Source organism: Stigmatopora nigra, chromosome 18 (assembly GCF_051989575.1).
Source record: "Stigmatopora nigra isolate UIUO_SnigA chromosome 18, RoL_Snig_1.1, whole genome shotgun sequence".
Taxonomy (NCBI): Eukaryota; Metazoa; Chordata; class Actinopteri; order Syngnathiformes; family Syngnathidae; genus Stigmatopora; species Stigmatopora nigra.
The window spans coordinates 5,197,569-5,218,761 of NC_135525.1; the positions used below are offsets into that span (position 1 = coordinate 5,197,569).

At 40.8% G+C, this 21,193-nt stretch overlaps 2 protein-coding genes across 3 annotated transcripts; one reads left to right on the forward strand and one right to left on the reverse strand.

Annotated features, from left to right (window-relative positions):
- Window positions 1-307: 307 nt before the first annotated feature.
- atxn2l (ataxin 2-like) lies at window positions 308-8,477 on the forward strand. Of its 2 annotated transcripts, none has more exons than XM_077739706.1 (23): window positions 308-1,022; window positions 2,124-2,163; window positions 2,338-2,394; window positions 2,460-2,531; window positions 2,603-2,762; window positions 2,870-2,991; window positions 3,073-3,164; window positions 3,260-3,490; window positions 3,552-3,976; window positions 4,202-4,291; window positions 4,369-4,482; window positions 4,666-4,746; window positions 4,813-4,874; window positions 4,946-5,235; window positions 5,312-5,387; window positions 5,474-5,608; window positions 5,916-5,979; window positions 6,060-6,241; window positions 6,309-6,450; window positions 6,604-6,713; window positions 6,786-6,965; window positions 7,040-7,211; window positions 7,900-8,477. In XM_077739706.1, exons 1-23 carry the CDS (start codon window positions 901-903, stop codon window positions 7,947-7,949), a joined length of 3,069 nt encoding a protein of 1,022 aa, XP_077595832.1. In that variant the 5' UTR covers window positions 308-900; the 3' UTR covers window positions 7,950-8,477. The 2 variants fall into 2 exon arrangements, with proteins under 2 accessions (XP_077595832.1, XP_077595833.1); XM_077739707.1 differs by lacking the exon at window positions 308-1,022 and adding an exon at window positions 1,131-1,419.
- A 59-nt stretch (window positions 8,478-8,536) lies between these two features.
- adprh (ADP-ribosylarginine hydrolase) lies at window positions 8,537-12,343 on the reverse strand. Its single transcript, XM_077739712.1, has 8 exons — window positions 12,073-12,343; window positions 11,419-11,533; window positions 11,238-11,346; window positions 11,045-11,143; window positions 10,856-10,961; window positions 10,362-10,628; window positions 9,177-9,391; window positions 8,537-9,095 (listed from the first exon to the last, which is right to left on the reverse strand). The coding sequence occupies exons 1-8, from the start codon at window positions 12,078-12,080 to the stop codon at window positions 8,947-8,949; spliced, it is 1,068 nt and encodes a 355-aa protein (XP_077595838.1). The 5' UTR covers window positions 12,081-12,343; the 3' UTR covers window positions 8,537-8,946.
- Between the last annotated feature and the right edge of the window lie 8,850 nt (window positions 12,344-21,193).

Consider the following 21,193-nt stretch of genomic DNA (forward strand, 5'->3'; position numbering starts at 1 on the left):
AAATACTATTTAACTTTTGAGGAATGTGAATAGTACAATATTGTCAGGTCTCCAGGTCAAAATAAATTGGACGTTTAGACCTGTCAATGGAAGCCAATGGGTTTAATGAGTGCCATTTTTTTTTCAAATTAAACATTGGTGCGCAAAGTCCCATCCCTACTTTTTAAACGTCTCAGTTTAAGTGATATCCAATCAACTCTACTTTGATCAATACCTTGTTTCATCTGATCAAAGAATTCCATTGAATCAACTGTCCAGTATGCGCGTGCACGACTAGCAGGAGTTCAAAGGTGTGCGCGCGCCTCCACTCTCCAAAGCCCTCCCCCTTCTCCTTGCCCACCGGTTTCCCAGTTAGCCGCGCGCGGATTGAGTCAAGAGAACCTACCGAGAGGTGGTATTGACCGTCCGCTGCAGGTTTTCCCATACAAAACCTGACTAATTACTCTTACGGAAGCGACTGACAAGCAACTCGAAGACTTTAGTTTTTTATCGGGAGATTTCGCCGGAGTCAAGGTGACGCCGTTGAAAGAAAGAAAGTAAACGCTGAGTGAAAGCGCCTGAGTGGAGCTTGAGGATCAAAGCTAATGCTAAGACACCTAGCCGTTGCTAAATAATTACACGAAAACTCGTGTCAGTTGATCCGTCGTTTACTTTGTCATAACCGCTGATATCACAAAGTGGGTGTTTCGGAAAGGCAATTGGAGGGTGCACGCAACGTTTGCTTGAATTAGTGGGGTGTTAGCCTGTGCATTTTAGGCCACAAGCGACTGGTATTCGCTTTACAAGATTAGCCACCATAGCCGGTCTTGCTGAGGTGACACCGGCTCAACTGCTAAAGATAGTTTCCAGCCGAAGCTACACTTAGTATTTTATCAGTTTAGATACTTTTGCTTCTTCGCCATGCTGAAACAACAACAGTCTAATTCTGGTGGAAGAAAAGCGTCAAATGGTACAGCGGGCCCCGCCGGCATGTCTTCTCCAGTCAGCGGTGGCAGCAGTACTAACAGGACGCCAGCCGGGAGGTGAGTAACTCGAGTAACACGCCTCAGGAAAGTCCGCGGTTGTACGTTTCCCACTAAGGCCTACCGGTTAAAGCGCAGGGATCCCAATGGGCCGCGTCTCAGCGACAGAGCCAATCCAATTCCCCTCTTTAAGATCGACACATGACAGGAACCAATAAGATTGCCCGACTCAAAGAGAACACGACTAAAAGGGGCGGGTCTAACTTTGATGAAACCTTTAGGTAGCAAATCAACATACAGGTGAAAGAAAGTTTATCTGGCCGGTCAAGACCTCGAAGGCACACGCATTTTGGGAGAAAAACAAACTGTTTATTTGGGGTAAACTTTAATGTAGCCTTAAAAGAAGGTTTGGAGAAACGTTGATTCAACTTGGAAGAGATTTAATGGCAAACGCAAGGTCAGTCGTGCGCCGTCGTCGCTCTTGCGAACGTGTTGTTTTTGTTTTGGTCACATTCACTTCAGCCTTTGTTTTGTAACCGTGTATTTTTCTTAGCTAGCTAAGCCCAAACTTGTTTGGATTTAACGTAAACGTCGTATTTGTTATATGATTCGACCAAAACATGTTGCTTTTGTTAGGCTAGACTTGTTTGGTTTTTGCGCAATTTCTTCGAGCTCGTCGTTGCCTTTGTGTAAACAGATCTATTAATTGTCATCTTTTTATAGGTAGTGACGTTTTCACTTACATTTTTAAAAATGTATTGTATAGTATGAAACTAGAAGTGACTATTTTCTGTCAGTATGATCTTTTTTCAAATCAAATTTTGACGGATTTTAGGAAAGGAAGGCTGTTTTAAATGTTAATGGGATTAATAATCTGTATTTTGGGGCAAAATATCCCTGCTAGCCCAATTAGTCCAATTGATTTTTGCATTTGGGCATAAATGAAACTGAAACAAAAAGCATTCAACCATTCCTATCTGTTGGATGTCTGTAAATGTCAATAAATACTATTAAATAAAGAAAAAAATGACTAAATGATAGTAGGAGCCATAACCAGAGTGTACTTACTCAATTTTAATGACCAAAAATTGTCATTAACCCTATAAAGGTTTAACCCAAATGCTTAAAAAAAAAGCCTCAACTTTTGTTATTGTTCAACAGGAATCGAGCTAATGCGAAACCGCCATTCCAGTCTTCCCCTGTAAGTATTCAAATCTATGAGACCAAAATCAAAATTTTACATTTAACTTGCTTTTAATTGCATCTAATATGTGATTTTTTTTTCCCACCATTAATCATATAATGATGGCGTTTTTGGAAGGTGTTTGCATGAGTCTTGATGGATACTTTGTTTCTGTTTTATTTATTTTTTTAGGTTTTTGAGGGGGTCTACAACAATGCTCGAATGCTTCATTTCCTTACAGCTGTCGTGGTAAGTTTTTATTGCCTATCTATCTCAAAAACCTCAATACTATTACTAAACCACATCTTTTACAGGGTTCCACTTGTGATATAAGAGTGAAGAATGGCAGTATGTTTGAAGGCATTTTTAAGACACTTAGCTCACGGGTAAGGCTGTTTTCTTCCATCACTTTACAGTCTGTTGAGTTCCCAATGTTAATTTCCTTCTGTGTACTCAGTGCGAATTGGCCGTGGACGCTGTGCACAAACGCAACGAAGAGGACAGCTCGACGTCGGTTCCCCCGCGAAGAGAAGAAATTACCGACACCATGATCTTCAGCCCTTCCGACTTGGTTACCATGACTTGCAGAGACGTAGACCTCAACTATGCCACCAGAGGTGCGCGCTTTGCTGAATTTCAGTTATTTTCTTGCCATTTTAAGATACCAGGATCAAAAGCAAGTCTTGACTGTTTGTTTGATTGCGTTATCTTGAATTACAAATAGATACATTCACCGACACCGCTATCAGCTCCACTCGCGTCAACGGGGAACACAAGGAGAAAGTGCTGCAGAGGTGGGAGGGAGGAGACACCAATGGCGAGAGTTATAATCTGGACGCGGATACAGTGAGTTCTTCAAAGGCCAGCTTGTTTAATGTTGGAATTATTTCATTTGGTTGATTATCACTTGTGGTTTCTTTCCGTTAGTCCAATGGCTGGGATGCCAACGAGATGTTCCGCTACAATGAAGTGAAATATGGAGTCACGTCAACGTATGATTCCAGCCTTTCTATGTACACGTAAGTTTCCACATGAGGGTCTTTGGGTTCGCATTAACAAACATGTAAGCACATAAACATTGAAGTTGATGTTTGAGATTATTGTCATCTTTTAGTGTCCCACTGGAGAGAGGCACGTCCGAAGTATTCCGACAGAGGGAAGCCCGGGCAACTCGCTTGGCCTGCGAGATCGAGTCCACCCCCCAGCATCGCCACCGCGCAGGCCTGGAAAACGACGAGGGCAAAAGCGAGGAGGATAAATACAGCGCCGTGATCCGCGATGGCGCCGATCGGGAGCGAGGCCACGAGAGCCCTCGCGAACGGGGCCGAGACAGCCCTGGACCCAGGTGAGAATTCCGTCAGGGAAGTCTACGCGTTTGTGTGCTGATTCACGTTTTTGTTTTTAAGGGAGGGCAAGTACATTCCTCTACCGCAACGGCAAAGGGAGATGAACCGGGATCGAGTCGAGAGGGGTCCTGGCGGCGCCCCGTCCCACAGCCGTCTCAGCGGGGGTTACCGCTCCACACCCCCGTCTTCGTCCCCCAGACCGCCGCTGCCCTCCGCCACCGGCCCCCAAGCTGGCGTTTCCCCTTCGGAGCGAAGCAGCCCGCTGTCGGGTCGAAGCGGCGCCTATGCCGCCCACCACTCCCAGGGAAGCCCAAGCCCCGGCTCCGGTCCCTCCAGTCCGTACACCCCCGCTTCTCCGGGGGCAGCCGCCTCCCACTCCGCAGCTCCTTCCCCGACCAGCCCCTCTGCTGCCCACGGACACGCGGTCCCACATTCCCATTCTCTCCCGCACTCATTGTCAGAGGCTACCAGACCTGTTAACGGAGGTAAGTTAGAGTTTGAACAGTCTCTCTGGGCTTGCATGGGTTTTCTCCGGGTACTCTGGTTTCCTCCATCATCCTAAAAACATGCAGGGTAGGCTGGTTGAACACTAAATTGACCCTAGGTATGAGTGTGTGCATTAATGGTTGTCTCTCTCCTTGTGCACTGCAATTGGCTTAATTATTTCTTTCTTAAAAGGTTAAAGCAAATTGAATTTATGTATCTTTCAGTTCCTACCAGGACTTCTCCCAAAGCTCAAAGACCTCCACAGTCGAGCAGAACAGTCCGCACTCCCAACACACATTCTCAATCCACTGGTAGTAAGTACTCTCATTTAATCTTTTTTTCTTCTGGAGTCTAGTAAGGCCCATCAAATTCTCACATGTTTTCTGTGCAGCCGTTCGCTCGCCAAAATCGGGCTCTTCCCAGGACACGCTTTATCTGGACACGTCGTCCATCTCTTTGCCCGCACACAAGACGTCAGGCCCCGCCCCTATCTTCCCAGTGGACGGTAAGGTCTACCTTCTCACTTCTGGTTTGTATTAGGATTTTAATTTGTTTAAAAAAAATGAATGATAATAATTTACAGCTTTTTAGGGGTAAGGGTAGCCCTAAGTCGCCCTTTTTTATACTTAGACGTGGCTCTGTCCTAATGAAGTGGCGTAACTTATCCGTTTGTCATTTGTCTGCCCAGTGAATGAAATCCTCTGCGCTGCCGCTAAAGAACGCTGTGCCGACAGTCCTGGCGGCACGGAGGACGGCAAGAGCGGCAAAGGTGAGAACATAACAAAAGTTGCTCTCGTATTAGCATGTTTTTATCATCCCCCTCTTCCCGTGCCAGCCCCTTCGGTTCAACAAAGGTCACAAATTGAGGAACTGCGCAAGTTCGGGAAAGAGTTTAGGGTGAGTGTTTTCATGAGTGCATTTGTGCGGCGAAAAGTCTCACTTTTTTTTTTAATTCTTTTTTTTTAAAGCTTCAGCCGAGCGGAGGGACCTCCAGCGGTCCCGGCTCCCCCGCGGCAGCAACTCCCCCCGCGCTCGTCGACGGGGGTCTGCCCAAACCTTCGCCGGCAGATGAAGCCAAAACACTGGCCGCCGCCCCCTCCAACCCTCAGCCTTTACCGCTGCCGTCAGACGAATCCCCGAAGGAGGCCTCCAACTCTGCCGAGGCTGGCTCGGGTAGGCATTCACCGTCCCCCCCTCAACCGGCCAGAACCCCCGGAAGTGAGGACGGCGCGTCGGACCGCACCGAGGGTGTGCCAGAGTGAGTTGATAACCTGTCGTTTGATTTTCATTATTTGATTGGCAATTTCTTTTAACATCTTTGTCCTCATGTCTAGCCAAGTGAAGAAGTCCACCTTGAATCCCAATGCTAAAGAATTCAACCCAATCAACCTCAAACCTCAAATGCCTATGGTAAGTCCCCCCCTCCCCTCCCCAACCCGTCAAGTCACGGCATAGCAACTATAACCCATATCAATAATTTTATACTCGCCCCACAGGCAAAACCAACAACGGCACCCACACCCCCCCGACCCACCCCTCCGAGCCCAGTGGTCATCCAGCATCCCGGCGGGCAGGGTCCACTCTACAACGCCCCCTACCTGTCATATGTGTCACCGATCCACTCAGTACAGGTACGCAAAATTGCTTGTCAATATTAGCTTCCTGGGTTAATTCATTTAATATGAATGTTTTTTTCTCAAAAAATTAGTTTTTTGGAGTATAAAAGCTAAAAAAAAGTCCAGTAAAATGTTCATCTGCACTTGAACATTCGAACATTCTAAATCTTTTTTCACATCATTGCATTTTTGTGAATTTAAGTGTTTTCATTTTCACAAAAATACACATTAGGCAACCAAAGTGTTAAAGCAGTGGAAGGGTTATTGATGGTTTTATAATCACACACATCTGAGTGTACTTTCCTTCTAATTTTTCCCCCAGACCCCACAAATGTACCAGTACACAATGTCTGCAGTGGGCCAAGGAAAGTACCCCAGAACTAAAGGTAATGCACATAACTTTATTTTTTTCTATTCTATTCTTAAACAGCAACAGCTTTCTCATTCAAAACACATCACGTTTCAGGCTCGGTGGTGGCCGGGCGCTCAGACCACGGCGGCTCAGCACCCCCCATGCTGCAAGCGGCGGCATCTGCGGCCGGTGCCCCCCTGGTGGCGTCTCCCTACCCTCAGTCCTATCTTCAGTACAGTCCACAGCAGTACAGCCAACAGCAGGTCATTCAGGCCATGTCGCCGTATCCCGGACAGGTAAAAAAATGCACTTTAAATTACACTCCTTTCTGCCCTTGACTTCTAATAAACTCTCTTGTTTTAGCCCATGTACTCCATGCTGCAAGGAGGAGCCAGGATGATAGGGCAAGGTGGGGCTCCCCACCCGCAGGCCCTCGGACCCCCGGGAGGCCCACAGTTCCAAACGCAAGGAGAGGGGCCACAGGGCCCCCAGCAGGGCATTTATGGTGAGGAATTAAATATGAACTCATTAATGGCACTATTTAAACGATTCATTGACATTAATTGGTATTGAATGATCATGCTTCAATACCTTTAATGCCCCAATGTAATTTTATAGAATTACACTGTTTTAATTCTTTTTTTTTTTTTGTATCCAGCACCTCAGTCTTTTTCCCACCACACGGGGGCAGTCCACCAGCCTCAACCTTCTAGTACCCCAACTGGAAACCAGCCCCCACCCCAGCATGCTGCACCCAGTCCTGGACAGGTAAGGGAGTGTAATAACATGCCAAATTCAATATGCCGGATGAGTTTTTAATCCGTTTAATGCTGTTTTCAGAACGCACAATCAGGCCCGCAGCCGCAATCCTTATACCATTCGGGTCCACTTTCGACGCCAACCCCACCCAACATGCCACCCGGCCACACGTCCCCGCAGGGCTCATACCCCATCCAGGGCTATAGCATTCACGGACACCAGGGCATCCCATCCACGTACCCCCTAGGACAGTTGGCACAGGTAAGAACCCTAACTCTGCCCTGTTCTGCCAGTCTTGTTTCCGATTGAAACCCCCATTTTAATCGCTTCGTCAGGCTCACGTACAAGGTGCCATGTCAGGTCCCCACCACTCGGGGAGTCATGGTCAACCACAGTTAGTCATGCTACAGCCCCCGCCGCAACAGGGGCCTAACTCGGTGCCACAGCACCCGCAGCACGGACCGCAGCAGGGGACGCACCAACACTTTTACATCGGACATCCACAAGGTACTTGCAGGACAAACAAACTGAGTTGGAGAGCATTTTACATCCCATGCAAAATACTAACATTTTTCGAGTCAATTGGCTTCTCCTGAGACCAATTTAAAATGTTTCAGTTTAGTTGAAAATGGAGATAATATCTGGAGTAGCCTCAATAATGTGTAGCAAAACTGTTGAGCCTTTTTAGGCCATACATTAGGCTCACCCTTGATGACGCTCGACCATTTTGACCTGGATTCTAGTTTAAATAGATTGGACATTGAATACTCTTCATAGCATTGAAAAATTCGTGTTTACAGACGGGCTCCCAAATTTGAAAGAATGAGATGTCTAGTCTTGTGAATACCAGCCAATGATTTAATAGTAAATATTCTCGTATTTGATCTAAAAGTTTTTTATATCAATTTTCAAATAATAATGTAATATTAATTATAATATTCTGGGTCAAGCTGACCACCTGTATAGCATAAGTTTTTTTTTTTTGGCCTAATTGAGTTAAAATGTGATGTCCAATTATGAAGATCACTGAGTGTTATAACTAGTAACATGTTAATTTAACATATTTTAAAAATAAGTGCAGAAAAAAAGTCATTTTAGGAACTTTGCAAGCTAAAATGTCCTCCAATTCTAGTGCTGTCAAAATATATGTGTAATCATTTTATTGATTTATTTTATTTTGTTCCTCCACCCCCAGCAATGCAAGTTCAGACGCACCCGGGGTCCTTCCATCAGCCCGGAAACTAAACTCACTCAAACGTCGGCGGGACCGAGAGCTGACAAACGAGCTGACTGAACACACAGACGCAGACACACAAAATAGACTGACAGGACAAAAGATTTCGCACCTTCTTCTTCCTCTCTTTCTGCCTTTTATTTTCCATCGGCCCCACCAAAAGAAGGAACTTCTGTTTTTTTTTTTTAAATCCAAACAGACGACTACGAAAACGCCGTCTGACTTCCGCACAAATCCCGCATTCCTCTTCAACTTCTTCCTTTTGTTCCGTTTTGGGACAAAATGCTTCGGTCTTCCAGTGACGTCTTTTTCGACAAAAAAAAAACGGATCTTTACTGCTCGATGGGAAGGATTTGTAGAGAGGATGGGGGATTTTTTTTATCTATCACTTCTTTTAACTTGACCCACAATAGTTCTAAATAAAAATTACCCTCTGACTGTTCATCTCTTATTTAGGTTAATAAAATATAAAAAAAAAATGGACAAAAAAATATGAAAAACATAATGACCAAAAAATAAAGTTTTCAACTTAACCAGAACATGTTTTGCTGGTAATTTATTGGTAAGTAGCTCACATATATATTATTTAAATACAGTGGTGCCTCTACTTGCAAATACTTCAACATACAAATTTTTCAGGTTACAACTATTCAGCAATTGCCTTTTTAAACTTGGATGCTTTGGTTTTTGGTGCGTCTGGCAAAGTGCCATCATTCTAATGGATTAATAAATCTCATTTGGTAATATTTAGAACATTCCAAATTACAAAAAAAACGTATTGAACCAATTTCCTAAGTAGAAGTACCACTGTAGTGTAACTAAAATCTCCACAAAGGGGAGCCCTTGCAACAGCAGCGACTCTGCATCGACATCCTGTGATGCTGGTGTCCTTGTTGCCACTCGTCTGTGGGTCAGTGGGACGCACGATGGCCTCGGGGGGGCCAGCACGACACCAAACGAGAACTGACTCCTGCCCCCGCGTTGACACGTGGCCTACTTTCCCCTCCATCAGTACGCCAACGCGTAGAGCTGCTCGCCGGTGCGTTCCAGTCGCTGGCGGTACTCCAGATGTGCGTAGTTGCCTTCGGGGACACCCCGGGTGCCGTGGAGGAGACCCCAGCAGCAGCAGGCGATGACCGCCGTACTGTCGCTGTCACCTGCGGGTGAGCAGAGGGTGTCCAGAGTCAGGTGTCACTTTGACATTTCCAATTTAAATTTAATTAGTTTTGCAGAATGACCTCCGTGGAAGGCAGCCCTGCTCATGAGTTCTTCCCAGTCGGCGCCGGCGGCCAGCAGCGCGTCCAGTGCGATCATGGGGGCGTCGTGACCGCTCCGGCCGGCCCAGCCCGCCAGGCTGAAGCTCTTGTACGATTGGTCCCTCTCGGCCGGCCCGTACGACTCGGGCCAGATGGTTGGACCCACCCCGTTGGAGATGCCCCTCAAGTCCAGGTACCTGCACAAACATGGTGGAAAGATACTTATACTTTGTGGTATATAGGGCCTGTTTCTTGATTTTGACTTCATTTCAGTAGCACTACATTGTGTTTACATTATGAATGGATACCATTTTTTTTTAATTGCTCAAAGCAACAAATTACCTTATTTTCCGCAATATTATTCAAAGTGGTAGTACTAGTGGTTGTGATATAGATCAATTAGATGGAGCTGTAGTAGTAGTAGTAGTAGTAGTAATGGTAGTAGAGGTTTGTTATTCATCCACTAGGTGATGTAGTAGTGGTAGTAGTAGTAGTAATAGTAGCAATGGTTTGTTATGCATCCACTAGGTGGAGATGTAGTAGTAGCAGTGGTAGTAGTACGTAGTAGTAGTAATGGTAGTAGTGGTTTGTTATACATCCACTAGGTGATGTAGTATTGGTAGTAGTAGTAACAGTAGTAGTGGTTTGTTATGCATCCACTAGGTGGAGATGTAGTAGTAGCAGTGGTAGTAGTACGTAGTAGTAGTAATGGTAGTAGTGGTTTGTTATACATCCACTAGGTGATGTAGTATTGGTAGTAGCAGTAACAGTAGTAGTGGTTTGTTATGCATCCACTAGGTGGAGATGTAGTAGTAGCAGTGGTAGTAGTACGTAGTAGTAGTAATGGTAGTAGTGGTTTGTTATACATCCACTAGGTGATGTAGTATTGGTAGTAGTAGTAACAGTAGTAGTGGTTTGTTATGCATCCACTAGTTGATGTAGTAGTAGTAGTAATGCTAGTAGTGGTTTGTTATACATCCACGAGGTGGAGATGTAGTGGTAGTAGTAGTAATAGTAGTAGTGGTATGGCAATTACTCCAAAATAAACCAGAAGGTGAAATTTGTTCATATTTGAGTATTGTCAACTATGAAGATTCTTACAATTAAAGTTTTGAGTGATGATGATGTCAGAAATGACAGTTATGTTGAAATGGTAGACAATCTTACCACTGCCACTTATCGCAAAAGTAGCCCCAGTCTCGTTCTGTCTCTTCCAGTGCGAAACCCCGCCCCTGCACAAAGTTCCTGGCCACGGGGCACGCCTCGTTGAGCAGGCCCAAGCCCCACGTGGTGATGGGGCGCCGTTGTGTGGCGTACGCGGCAAACAAGGCCGACGCCACCGCGCCTAGGAAACCCGTGGGGTGGGGATGGGTCATTCTGCCCGTCTCCACGGCTACCGCCACCAGGGATAACAGCTGATCAGGCTTGGCGTATCTGAGGTAAACATTTTTTTGCTATTAAGTTAGCATACCAGGGGTGCTGGAGCTGATCACAGCAATAACAATAATCTAACGTATAAACTTGCCTGTGTTTTTGTATGTAGGTATTGCTTTGGTTTTAATGCATTAATCACCATACTAAAATGTATTCTTTTGAACACTTAAGCAAAAAACAAATGATAAGAGTTCTATTGTCGTCAATGGAACTGATAGTTCTAATACCTCAGGCCGATGCACATGGATCTCATGGCGGCCCCGCAGCCGGTCCCATCCGGATTGTAAGGGACTCGGAAGCCGTCCTCCTCCCCAGGTCTCAACTGTGACACCCCTGAAACATTTCATTTTTTACATTCAACTCTATTTACTTTTGGAGGATAAAGCACACAACTTGTTTTCCCTTGAACTTCTCACCTAAAATGCTTGAAGGTCCTGGTCTCCTCCCTTCCATGTCTTTCATGGCTTCTACATAGCGACCAGCCACCTCATGAAGAAGCTCCTCCCCCCTTTTGCCTGCATTTTCAAAAATAATATCACAATGCATTGTTGCTAATACATTTTTTTTTTTACAGTTTCAGAAGAAAAGGGGGGGTCATCTGGCCCTGACCTGTGGCGAGTCCTTCTGCCGTGGCGAGATGCAGGACGGTGTCATCGCTCACGGGCCAATCGGGAAGCTCCACCTTGATGTTCTTCAGACCGCCAAGCTCCTCTAATTCCTACACCAAGCAAATTGAGCATTTTAAGTTCATGTTATTTTTTTGGGGGGGGGGTAATGGGCATGTTTTCACCTTATGAATGTCTGGTCCGGAAGCATTGTACTTCCACTTTTGGTTTCTGTAGCCAAGAGCATCACCTACACCACTTAGCAACATGGCTGCCTTGTAGTGGTCCACTGTAACAATTCTGCCAAGAGAATTTCAAATGGTATTGACTATTAATGAACTAAAAGGAAAATGATCTAGTAAATTCCATTAAAATGGATGCTATTCCAGCCAACTACTGAATTCAGGTATAAACTGGACTACCCAGAGAAAACCCTGGGGAGGATTTGCAACCAACACTCAGGAATGAATGGACCTGGGATTGAACCCTCGAATCTCAGAACTGTGAGGCCAACGTGCTACCCACTCATTCATTCACCAAGCTCAAACAAAATCATGACTATAACTAAAATATATGAAAACAAACAATCATGTTATACACCCAAACAATTCCCTGCAATCCATGCCAGATTTCATAGTTTTAACACATTGTGTGCCTTTGACGGCAATAGACGTCCAATAAATTGTAACTAAGAGGGATTACATTCCGTTTTTACACTTTTCATTTGGATAGTGCAAATGAATATTTAAAGTGCAGTGAGCATGTAAATTTGTTTTGTTATGACAACAATTGACGATGTTAATCCATTAATTCCACCTGTGTAAGAACCGAGGACTTACCGATCCATGCCGGCAAGCTCCCCACAAATCACTCCTCATGAACCGGCCGTGTGCAAAAGTCAACGTCGGTGCAGAGAAGGCAGAGTAGGTACTACAAACTTTTCTTTTCTTTCGATCTACGGTCCCAAAACACCATCGGAGAGGTTATTCGGAGTCCACGAGGTTTGATTTAGTAGTTTTGTGCATATTTGGTTCAATTAAGCGAGCAAGTGTCGCGGTGTAAAGAAAAAAAGGCGACGGCAAGCCACGCCGATTTAAAGGTCAGCTGCAAATAAACTGCCCCCACCGCTCATCGGTGGGCGGTGGGCATATAACCCTTACCGCGATAGCCAAAACATCTATTATAATGTAAGTGCATTATTATTATTATTAATATTATTATTAATATTAATTTTGTCACATCGTTCGTATTCTGAGCACCTTTTTACTAGCTGGCTACTAACCAGGTATCCACAGACAGAGGGTGGCTTCACATTTCTCTTTTTTTAACAGGAAAAAATCAAGTTTTTATTTCTTGTACCATCAGTACTTGTGGAAAAAATGACAACAAAAGCCAACATTTTCCACCAAGGCTACATCAGCCTTGTGGTCTTTTGTGAGTTCATCTATTCAACTTTATCCTTTTCAAAATAAAAGTTTCCTGAAGTATGATAGTGTTAATATTTAAAAAAAATCTGCTTTTGGGTTCCATGCAGCTCTTCAAACAGCCATCAAGGTCTGCGGGGTGGCACCCCCCGCCTTCGCCGACAGCGGAGATGATGGATGCGGGCAGCTGTTGGATGGCGGTGCCAGATTCCCACAACTGATACACCCGCTTATAACGACCAAAGCACTGAGATATCAGGTAATAGAAAGATCATTCTACAACTAGATGACATTTTGTGCCCTTAACCACCCAAGATATTTCTAATACACCCATAAAATACACTGGAGTATATTACGTTTGGTTGACACTGATTGTCTAGACTAGCTCTCGAGCCACATTTGGCTCCCGGCCAAAATGAATTGCTTCTGATCATATTTTGTATATATTGTTGCTCTTTGCCTCATTTCAACTTTTCTTATTCTCTCTTAAAATACTCTCAAATTCAGCAGGGCCCATTTAAAACAAATCATAAATTATATTTTAAAAATAATGTGGCAGAATGGGTATTTTTACGCTGCTTCTGACGTAAGGTCTGACTCTTTGACTCTCACATTTTCAAATTTTGGCTCTTTGACTCTTGACAGTTTCTAATTTTTGCTCTTTGACTCTCACATTTTCAAATTTTGGCTCTTTGACTCTCACAGTTTCAAATTTTGGCTCTTTGACTCTCAAAGTTTCACATTTTGGCTCTCAGCGTCTAACTTGTTAGCCACCCTGGTCTATATGTCAAAACAATTTTGAGTTGGAGGGTTGGCAGCGAATGACCATGCCACAGTCCCCACTTTAATAGATTGGACACTCAACTAGTGATAAACTCAATTAATTTCAAATCAAAAAGGAGCATATTATTGAATGTCTATTACCATTAATGGCACTGGAAAGAGTTAAAGTAATCAGTGTAAAATATTTAGCCTTGACGTTGCCAAAAATTGCAAGTATAAATGCTCTGTTGGTTTTTAAATTGCCTCTGATTCTGGAATCACCCAAAAGATTTGAAGGAAGACCTAATGATGCAGATGCTGACATTTGCACATTAAATATGAATGATTGTACATTAGCTGTCGACGCTCGCTATCAACTCAGGGATTCTTTTCCTGGTGTGATTATTATAGGATGAAATTAGGGGGAGCTTGATTGTTTTTGTTCGAGATAACTCAAAAACATGTAAGGGAGTTAGTTCGTCAGACTTGCGGAATACATTTGTAATTGCATCATTACATTGAGGTGTAATGGGGTTAAAGGTCACAGAGGTTCGAAATGGATTTGTTTGCGTATAACTTGATGACAAATGTCTTTTTTTCTGCTTGTATGACAAATCAGGGAATATTTAATGTATATTTCTTTTATTAAGTCTAAATTTTAAAATTATTTCTTTTTTATTAAGTCTAAATTTTAAAATTATTTTTTTATTAAGTCTAAATTTCAAAATTATTTCTTTTTATTCAGTCTAAATTTGAAAATTATGTCTTTTATTAAGTCTAAATTTTAAAATTATTTCTTTTATTAAGTCTAAATTTTAAAATTATTTCTTTTTTATTAAGTCTAAATTGTACAAATATTTCTTTTTTATTAAGTCTAAGTTTTAAAATTATTTCTTTTTTTTTAAGTCTAAATTTTAAAATTATTTCTTTTTTTATTAAGTCTACATTTTAAAATGTTCTGATAAATAGATACCATATTTCCCTTAATTATACATGTGTGTGTGTACATTGAGGATAACAATGTCAGTAAACAAAGAATGAACTTTAAAATTTAAAGTTGTTGACTAATTTGATAACATAAAACAATATTTTCTAATTAAAATCATTTAGTTGATGATTAATCATGGCAGCCCTGGTGTGTACACTTTATTCCGTGATTAATAAAAAGCAAACAAAACAGGAGTTCCTTGGCCACTGCTATAATTGCATCACACATACATGCACGCACACACACACATGTATTGATTTGAGAGGCACTCCCATCAGGAGGCGTGTAGACTCTCAGGCAAAGGCGCGACTGGTCGCAGGCGGTGGAGATAACAGGTAGCCCGTCTCTGTCAGATTTGGAAGCAAGCCTCAAAGGGCCCCCTTCAGAACCTTCTCACCTCATAGCTACAGCACCGAGCGAGGCCCACAAACATGAGTTTTGCCGTTGCCTAGCAACTGGATAGTGAAAAACAATCGGGGCTGTCATGGTGGGGATTTAACAGCGAGTGGGGATAAAAGGGAGGATTATCAGACAGAAAACAGGCAAACAAAAACTTGGTTTGGATGAAATCGGTGTGTCTTACAAGGAATAACTTCAATAAGCCTCATTGATGACATCATTGTTTGGATATTTCGATGTCTTGTTAAAAAATGCCTTTTTACATTTTAAGACTTTTTTTTGCCTTAACTACAGTTTTATCGTAAAATTAGGACTTTTTCCAAGATGTGATTAGTAGTCAGTTTAATTATTCCCATATGTGTAAAAGTAAGTTTTATTTTTTTTACAAAAAGTATTTTCTTATTACATTTAATTGGATATTGACTTCATTGAAACCTCTACCTTCATTTTGTTATTTTAAAGTTAGCTTATTAGAGGAATTGTCTTTAAAGATTGTAAAAATATATTTTCCTAATAGGTTTTTAAGTTTAATTTTTTTTCAAGAAAATGAAAAAGTCAATATTTTATCCCCATTGACACTGATAGATGTCAAACAAATTTTAACTTAGGCCATTTGTAATATAAAACACTTTAAATGTGTATCCTTGTTAGGTGTCCAATCCAGCAAAGTAAAAATAAATTGGCGGCTCTTATTTTGCAACACTACTTATAAGCTTGTTGTAGTCTGAAAATATATAAAGATATTTTTTAATGAATGCAAAGAGCTCCCCCTAAAAAAGTTGAAAAAATAACTTTCACAGCATTATTTATTAGCAATTTCTTTCTTCCACATTCATCCATATTTATTTTTCATCTTTTAGCACTACTCTGCTGAGCAAGGTCCACCAGAGTAGCTAATAAAGCTTGTCCCCTCATGTTGGAAACAGCTTTCACTTGACTACTTTACATATAATTATGAATTGTGCATTCAGGCATGAGGTTAAAGATAGAGAAGCAAGATTGGTTTACATATGAAATTGGAATTGGAAATGGAGTTGACATGAATGTTATACACATCACACAATTTCCTCTCAAAATCCTGACTGGAAACTGTTGTTGGTGCATGTTTTGATATCTTTAAACTGCATATTTTATGGATATTTTCATTATATATACTAGGCCTGTACAATATGACAAATATACAATATATGGTCAAAACAATATGAAACTTTTTATCGACATTTTAATTCATCATTATCGCTTTAAATATACCTGTTCCTCCAAAGTACCTTTTGTCCATCAGATGGAACCCTGATTAGATTAGATTAGATTAGATTAGATTAGATTAGATTAGATTAGATTAGATTAGATTAGATTAGATTACTTTATACATCCCATATTCGGGAAAATTCATTGTCACAGTAGCAAGAGGGTGAGAATACAGACACAGAGATATACATTTTAGACATAAATAGGTCATACATAACTAAATAAATATATAAATATACATATATAATCATACATGGATGTACATGTATACATATGGTTGGTCTTAACATTCAGCCATTTCTATTGTTAAAGAATGCCAATTTATGCCAACTTGCTGAATTGATTCTACATAAATAGTAGTACATACCACCATTCTAACTCAACACTATTAATAGTTATCCAATGGATTCCCCTGCCAACCATATGTGAGTAATAAATGCAAGACAAATAAAAATAGTAACAAGTGCACAGAAAAGACAGACAACGCAATTCTTTCCAGTATCAATATTCATGTATTATATATTCATTATATGCTAGCTTCATTTGTACCAGTCTTAAGTTTTTTTGACAGTACCTCTAGTCTCAATTATTAGTCAATAATTAGATTTATTTTCATCTGAGTAAAAATATGTATGGTTTTGTACTGCTTTTGTTGACAATGCATAGTTTTAGGTTGCAGCACTACTTGATACTTTTTCCATTTGTAGCCAGTCAGTTTAATGCCAATGCCAGTGGAGAAAAAGCAGTTTTTTTTGTTGGATGTGAATGGATGTCACATTTTTTGCCATTTGATTGACTGGCGACCAATCTAGGGTATGGGCTCCACAGGCTCCAGCACCCCGCAACCCTGAGAAGTGGTCTTAAAAATGAATGAATGCGTCTTATATTTTAAACCTATGGCTCAGTTCATTCATTCATCATCCAATCAATTTGAACCAAGCAAATGTTTTAAAAACTGAAGTTTGACGTTTCAACGTATCAATTTACATTTTTAATGTAGTTACGTTTCACTGTTTATGTTGATAGTGTAACATTCAAACTTTCCTATTTATAGTTATAACGTGATAAATTCTGAGTTTTAACATGACATGATGATTTTGAGATTCTAATTTTGATACATTTTACGGTTTAATATGTCCTACCTCATGTTTTAACACGTGAGTACGCAAGTGTTTTTTTTTTGCGTGTAGTATATCCATATGTTTGTACAGGCTGTTACAATGTGAGAAACACATTCCACTGCCCTTGGCAGGAGACATTTTCAACCAGATTTAATTACAAAGTATTATTTCTTGCATTCATGAGTGAGCCATTTGTATAATAGCTCCATGAAAACGACAGACTGAAAGAGTTTTTTTGGTTAAATCTATGCCCTTTTGAGTCTTTTTTGCATTCGAATGGCGCCTGGACGCCTCTCACCCGAGGCGCCGTGTTTGCCCTTTTGCGACGCGCTCGCCTTGGAAAGGAACATTAGAGCAATTTCAATCTCAAGCTGGTTTTCGGAACCACGCTGACCTAAAAATGGCCATGTTTGTAGCTTCATAGAAAAAACATGTTGGCCTTTATTTAGATTTGATTGCAGTTTGGTGTTGCTATCAAGTTTTATTGGATTTTTTTTGAAGCATAATAACTACAGTGAATCAAGCTTGTTTTTTAAATGCCCTTATCTTTCATAGTTGTGCATGAATTGTTCTTGTTTTTCTTTTATAATTGGAAGTTTGTGAAGGTAGGGTTATTAGGTATTTACATATGGGATTGGGTTAGCATATAAAAGTATTGGATGAAGAGTATATACAGTTTACAAATATGAAAAATGTAAAAAAATGAAGAAAAATATTAATAATTATAATAATAATATATTTTTCCGCTTGTTTATTTCATAATGGAAAAAAATTAAAAGGTTTTCTTAATATTAGATTAAAGACATAATAAAAAATAATTAATAGGAATTATTATCATTATTTTATTTCTTTTTTCAATATTTCGTCATGCTGGAAAAATAACATTTCAAATAGATATTAAATGAAATAATATTTGCTATCGATAGGCTTGGGAAAATTGTTTTTGGACAAATTAGGTAAAAATAATATACAGGAAAGAAATACAAATAATTTAGTTTGATGATATTTAGTATTAATTTGTTCCTTGCAGTTTACAAAGAAAGTCATCCAATTCATTTAATCTGGACAAAAGTTTATTTGCCCTTCTCAGGCAAAATAGATTAGACGAAATAAAAAATCAAAATAAAGAAAGAATATTTACTGCGGTTTCTTATAAATGAAAAAACATCAAAAATATTAAACACCCCAGTTTTGTGCACAACAATTTGAACTAAAATTAAGTTTTAATTTGTTTCAAACTATAATCAAGCAGTACATGACACATCTACGTTGCTTGGGGGAACAATTAACACCCCTGTGTGCAAACAAACAATTTATTAACAATTTCTAATGGCGGTAACACAAAACCTGAAATTTAGTGAACAGTGTGTGGTGGTGGTGGTGGTGCAGTCCCTCAAGCAGAAAATAATTATAATTGTCACCTTTTCCTTGGGACTGAAACACAAGTTTGGCATAATTGCCACTGCATTCGAGTGAGGTTTTTATCGCTTTTTGATTGCTGGAGACACTCGAGTGGCGCTTGAATTGGGGGGTGGGAGCTTGTAATTAAATGCACACAAGGTATGAGACGCAGTTGGGACTTCGCTTAATGTTGCTGAAAGTGTTTAAGTGCTACATAGTCAATGGAAAATATAGTTAAGGCATGAAATAAATGAACAAGTGCCATAACAAAGAACTAAATTGAATGGGAAGACCAAAAAAATAAAGAAAAATGAACAGTTGGGCTTACATATATTAACAAAAGTGTCTTGAAAATTAACAACGGTGATCAAAAATATAGAGGAGGTCCTAAAATACGAACAAAAGTCCTTAAAAGTAAAGTGCCTGCAGGAGAGACAGAATCAAATGCAGTGGTAACTCAAGATATGAGCTTAATTCGTTCTGGGACTGAGCTTGTATGTCAATATTCTCATAACTCGAACAAACGTTTCTCATTGAAATGAACTAAAAACGAGTTAATTTGTTCCAACCCTCTGAATATTGGATTGGAAAAACTGAAAAAATGTAATGCTCCGCCCAGTGCTCGTAGATATCTGTTATACATGAAAGAGATGCAGCAAAAAAGACAATGTGCTACAATCATAAATAGCCTTTCATGTCTTGGCCAGCTGGTTTTCTCGTATCTGAATTTTTTCACGTATCTAGAGACAATTATTTGCTAAAAATTTTACTCGTACCTCGAAATGCTTGTATGTCAAGGTACTACTGTACTTTTTTTTGACATGGGTAAAACTAGAATTTTGTGAGTTCTGTGATGGAGTTACTTTGCTTAATTTCTTATCTGCAGTCATATTTGACCCTGAAATGGCTCAAAATCAGCAGAAAGCAACCACCACAAAGAAGCCCAGAAATTCCCCAAAAATCAGTAGGAAAATAATCCCAAATGTACAAAAAGTGACCTGTAAGTACCCCAAAATGATTAAAAAAAGTCACACAAAATTGACTCACCGCCTGCCATTGACACCAATAGACGTCCCATTAACTAAAACTAGCTGTGAATACTCCTCTTTCATCGCCATTGACGACCGGCCCACATGAAATCTAGTTAGCATGAATGTGAACCACAAACCAAAGCGACTTTGACACCCTCAAAATAACTAAACCAACACATTATTTCTTCCAAACAACGATTGCAGTAAAACCGAGAGCCAAAGTCTCTCTTCTTTTTATTAGTCCATCCATTATCTTCCACATAATCATCCAGCTGTTGACAACTATTACCCCTGAGTGAGCACTTGAACCTACCACGCTCATAAACATTCATCAGTACATGAAAACGCAACACAGAGGGAGGCCGCCGCCATATAAATATCAGCACGGCGGGAATACCAACATGTGGATAAAATGCGCGTGCCCGTAACGCGGCGCCATCCTTTCTCCGCCGGCTTTTGTGCGTGACACCGCCATGTTAACGCATTCACGCTTGGCCGTGCCGTGGCATTAAATTAAGGCGAGGGAAAGCACACATGACTGCTGTATGTTTGTGGAGAAGAAGCCAAAAGACGCCATCATTTTTCTATATTTTGCAGTAAAACACGCTATTTATTCAAAGGCACTAATTAGTGCACGCGGGACAAATAGCATGTTCCCACTTGTCTATCATTGACGTTGACTCGAGATGTGGTTAAGGGTAATTATGCGGCATGGAGAGGCTGTTACAAGGGAAACAAAGAGAGCCAATAGTAATAGTGTGTTATGAAGATATATTACCCAAGAATTGTAAATATATGATGTTTTATTGGGATTACCACCAAAAGGCAGTGTCATCGAGTCATAGGGAATATATATATAAGGATATATGTAATAATAGTAATAATAATAATTGGACATAGGCTTTGTCATCATCATCAACAACAAAAGCCCAATTATCATAATAACCAGAAACTGCATATGATGAAATTGGTAGTGCTTTTCCAATAGGTGCGTTTTCTAAGCAAAAGACCCAAATAAGTTATAATTTTGGAGTCGTAATTTGGCATTCTGCCGTTATTGTTGTCTTATTATTATTACTACCGTATTTTCACGACTGTAAGGCACACTTAAAAGTCTTAAATTTTCTCCAAAATAGACAGTGCGCCTTATAATACAGTGCGCCTTATAATACAGTGCGCCTTATAATACAGTGCACCTTATATATGGAAAAAATGTCATTCATTGAGGGTGCCCCTTATAATGCGGTGCGCCTTGTAGTCGTGAAAATACGGTATTATTATTATGGATACATTGCATCAACCCACCTCCTTAAGCCTATTTGTCCGTACTTTGTAGGGCAGAAATTTATATGAGAAAGTCAGGAGTGTGAATGGTTGTCTTTTGTCTCCTCGATTCAGGGTGTCCCCCGCCTCGTGCTCCAAGTGAGCTGGGATGGGCTCCAGGACCCCCCACATGACCCTTGTGAGGATAAGCAGTTCAGAAAATGGATGACTGAATGAGGTAAATGTTGGGTGAGTGATGCATTCAAAACTATTGGAACTGGGATTGTTGAATTAAACATAGCAATCAATGGTTTGGATGATTA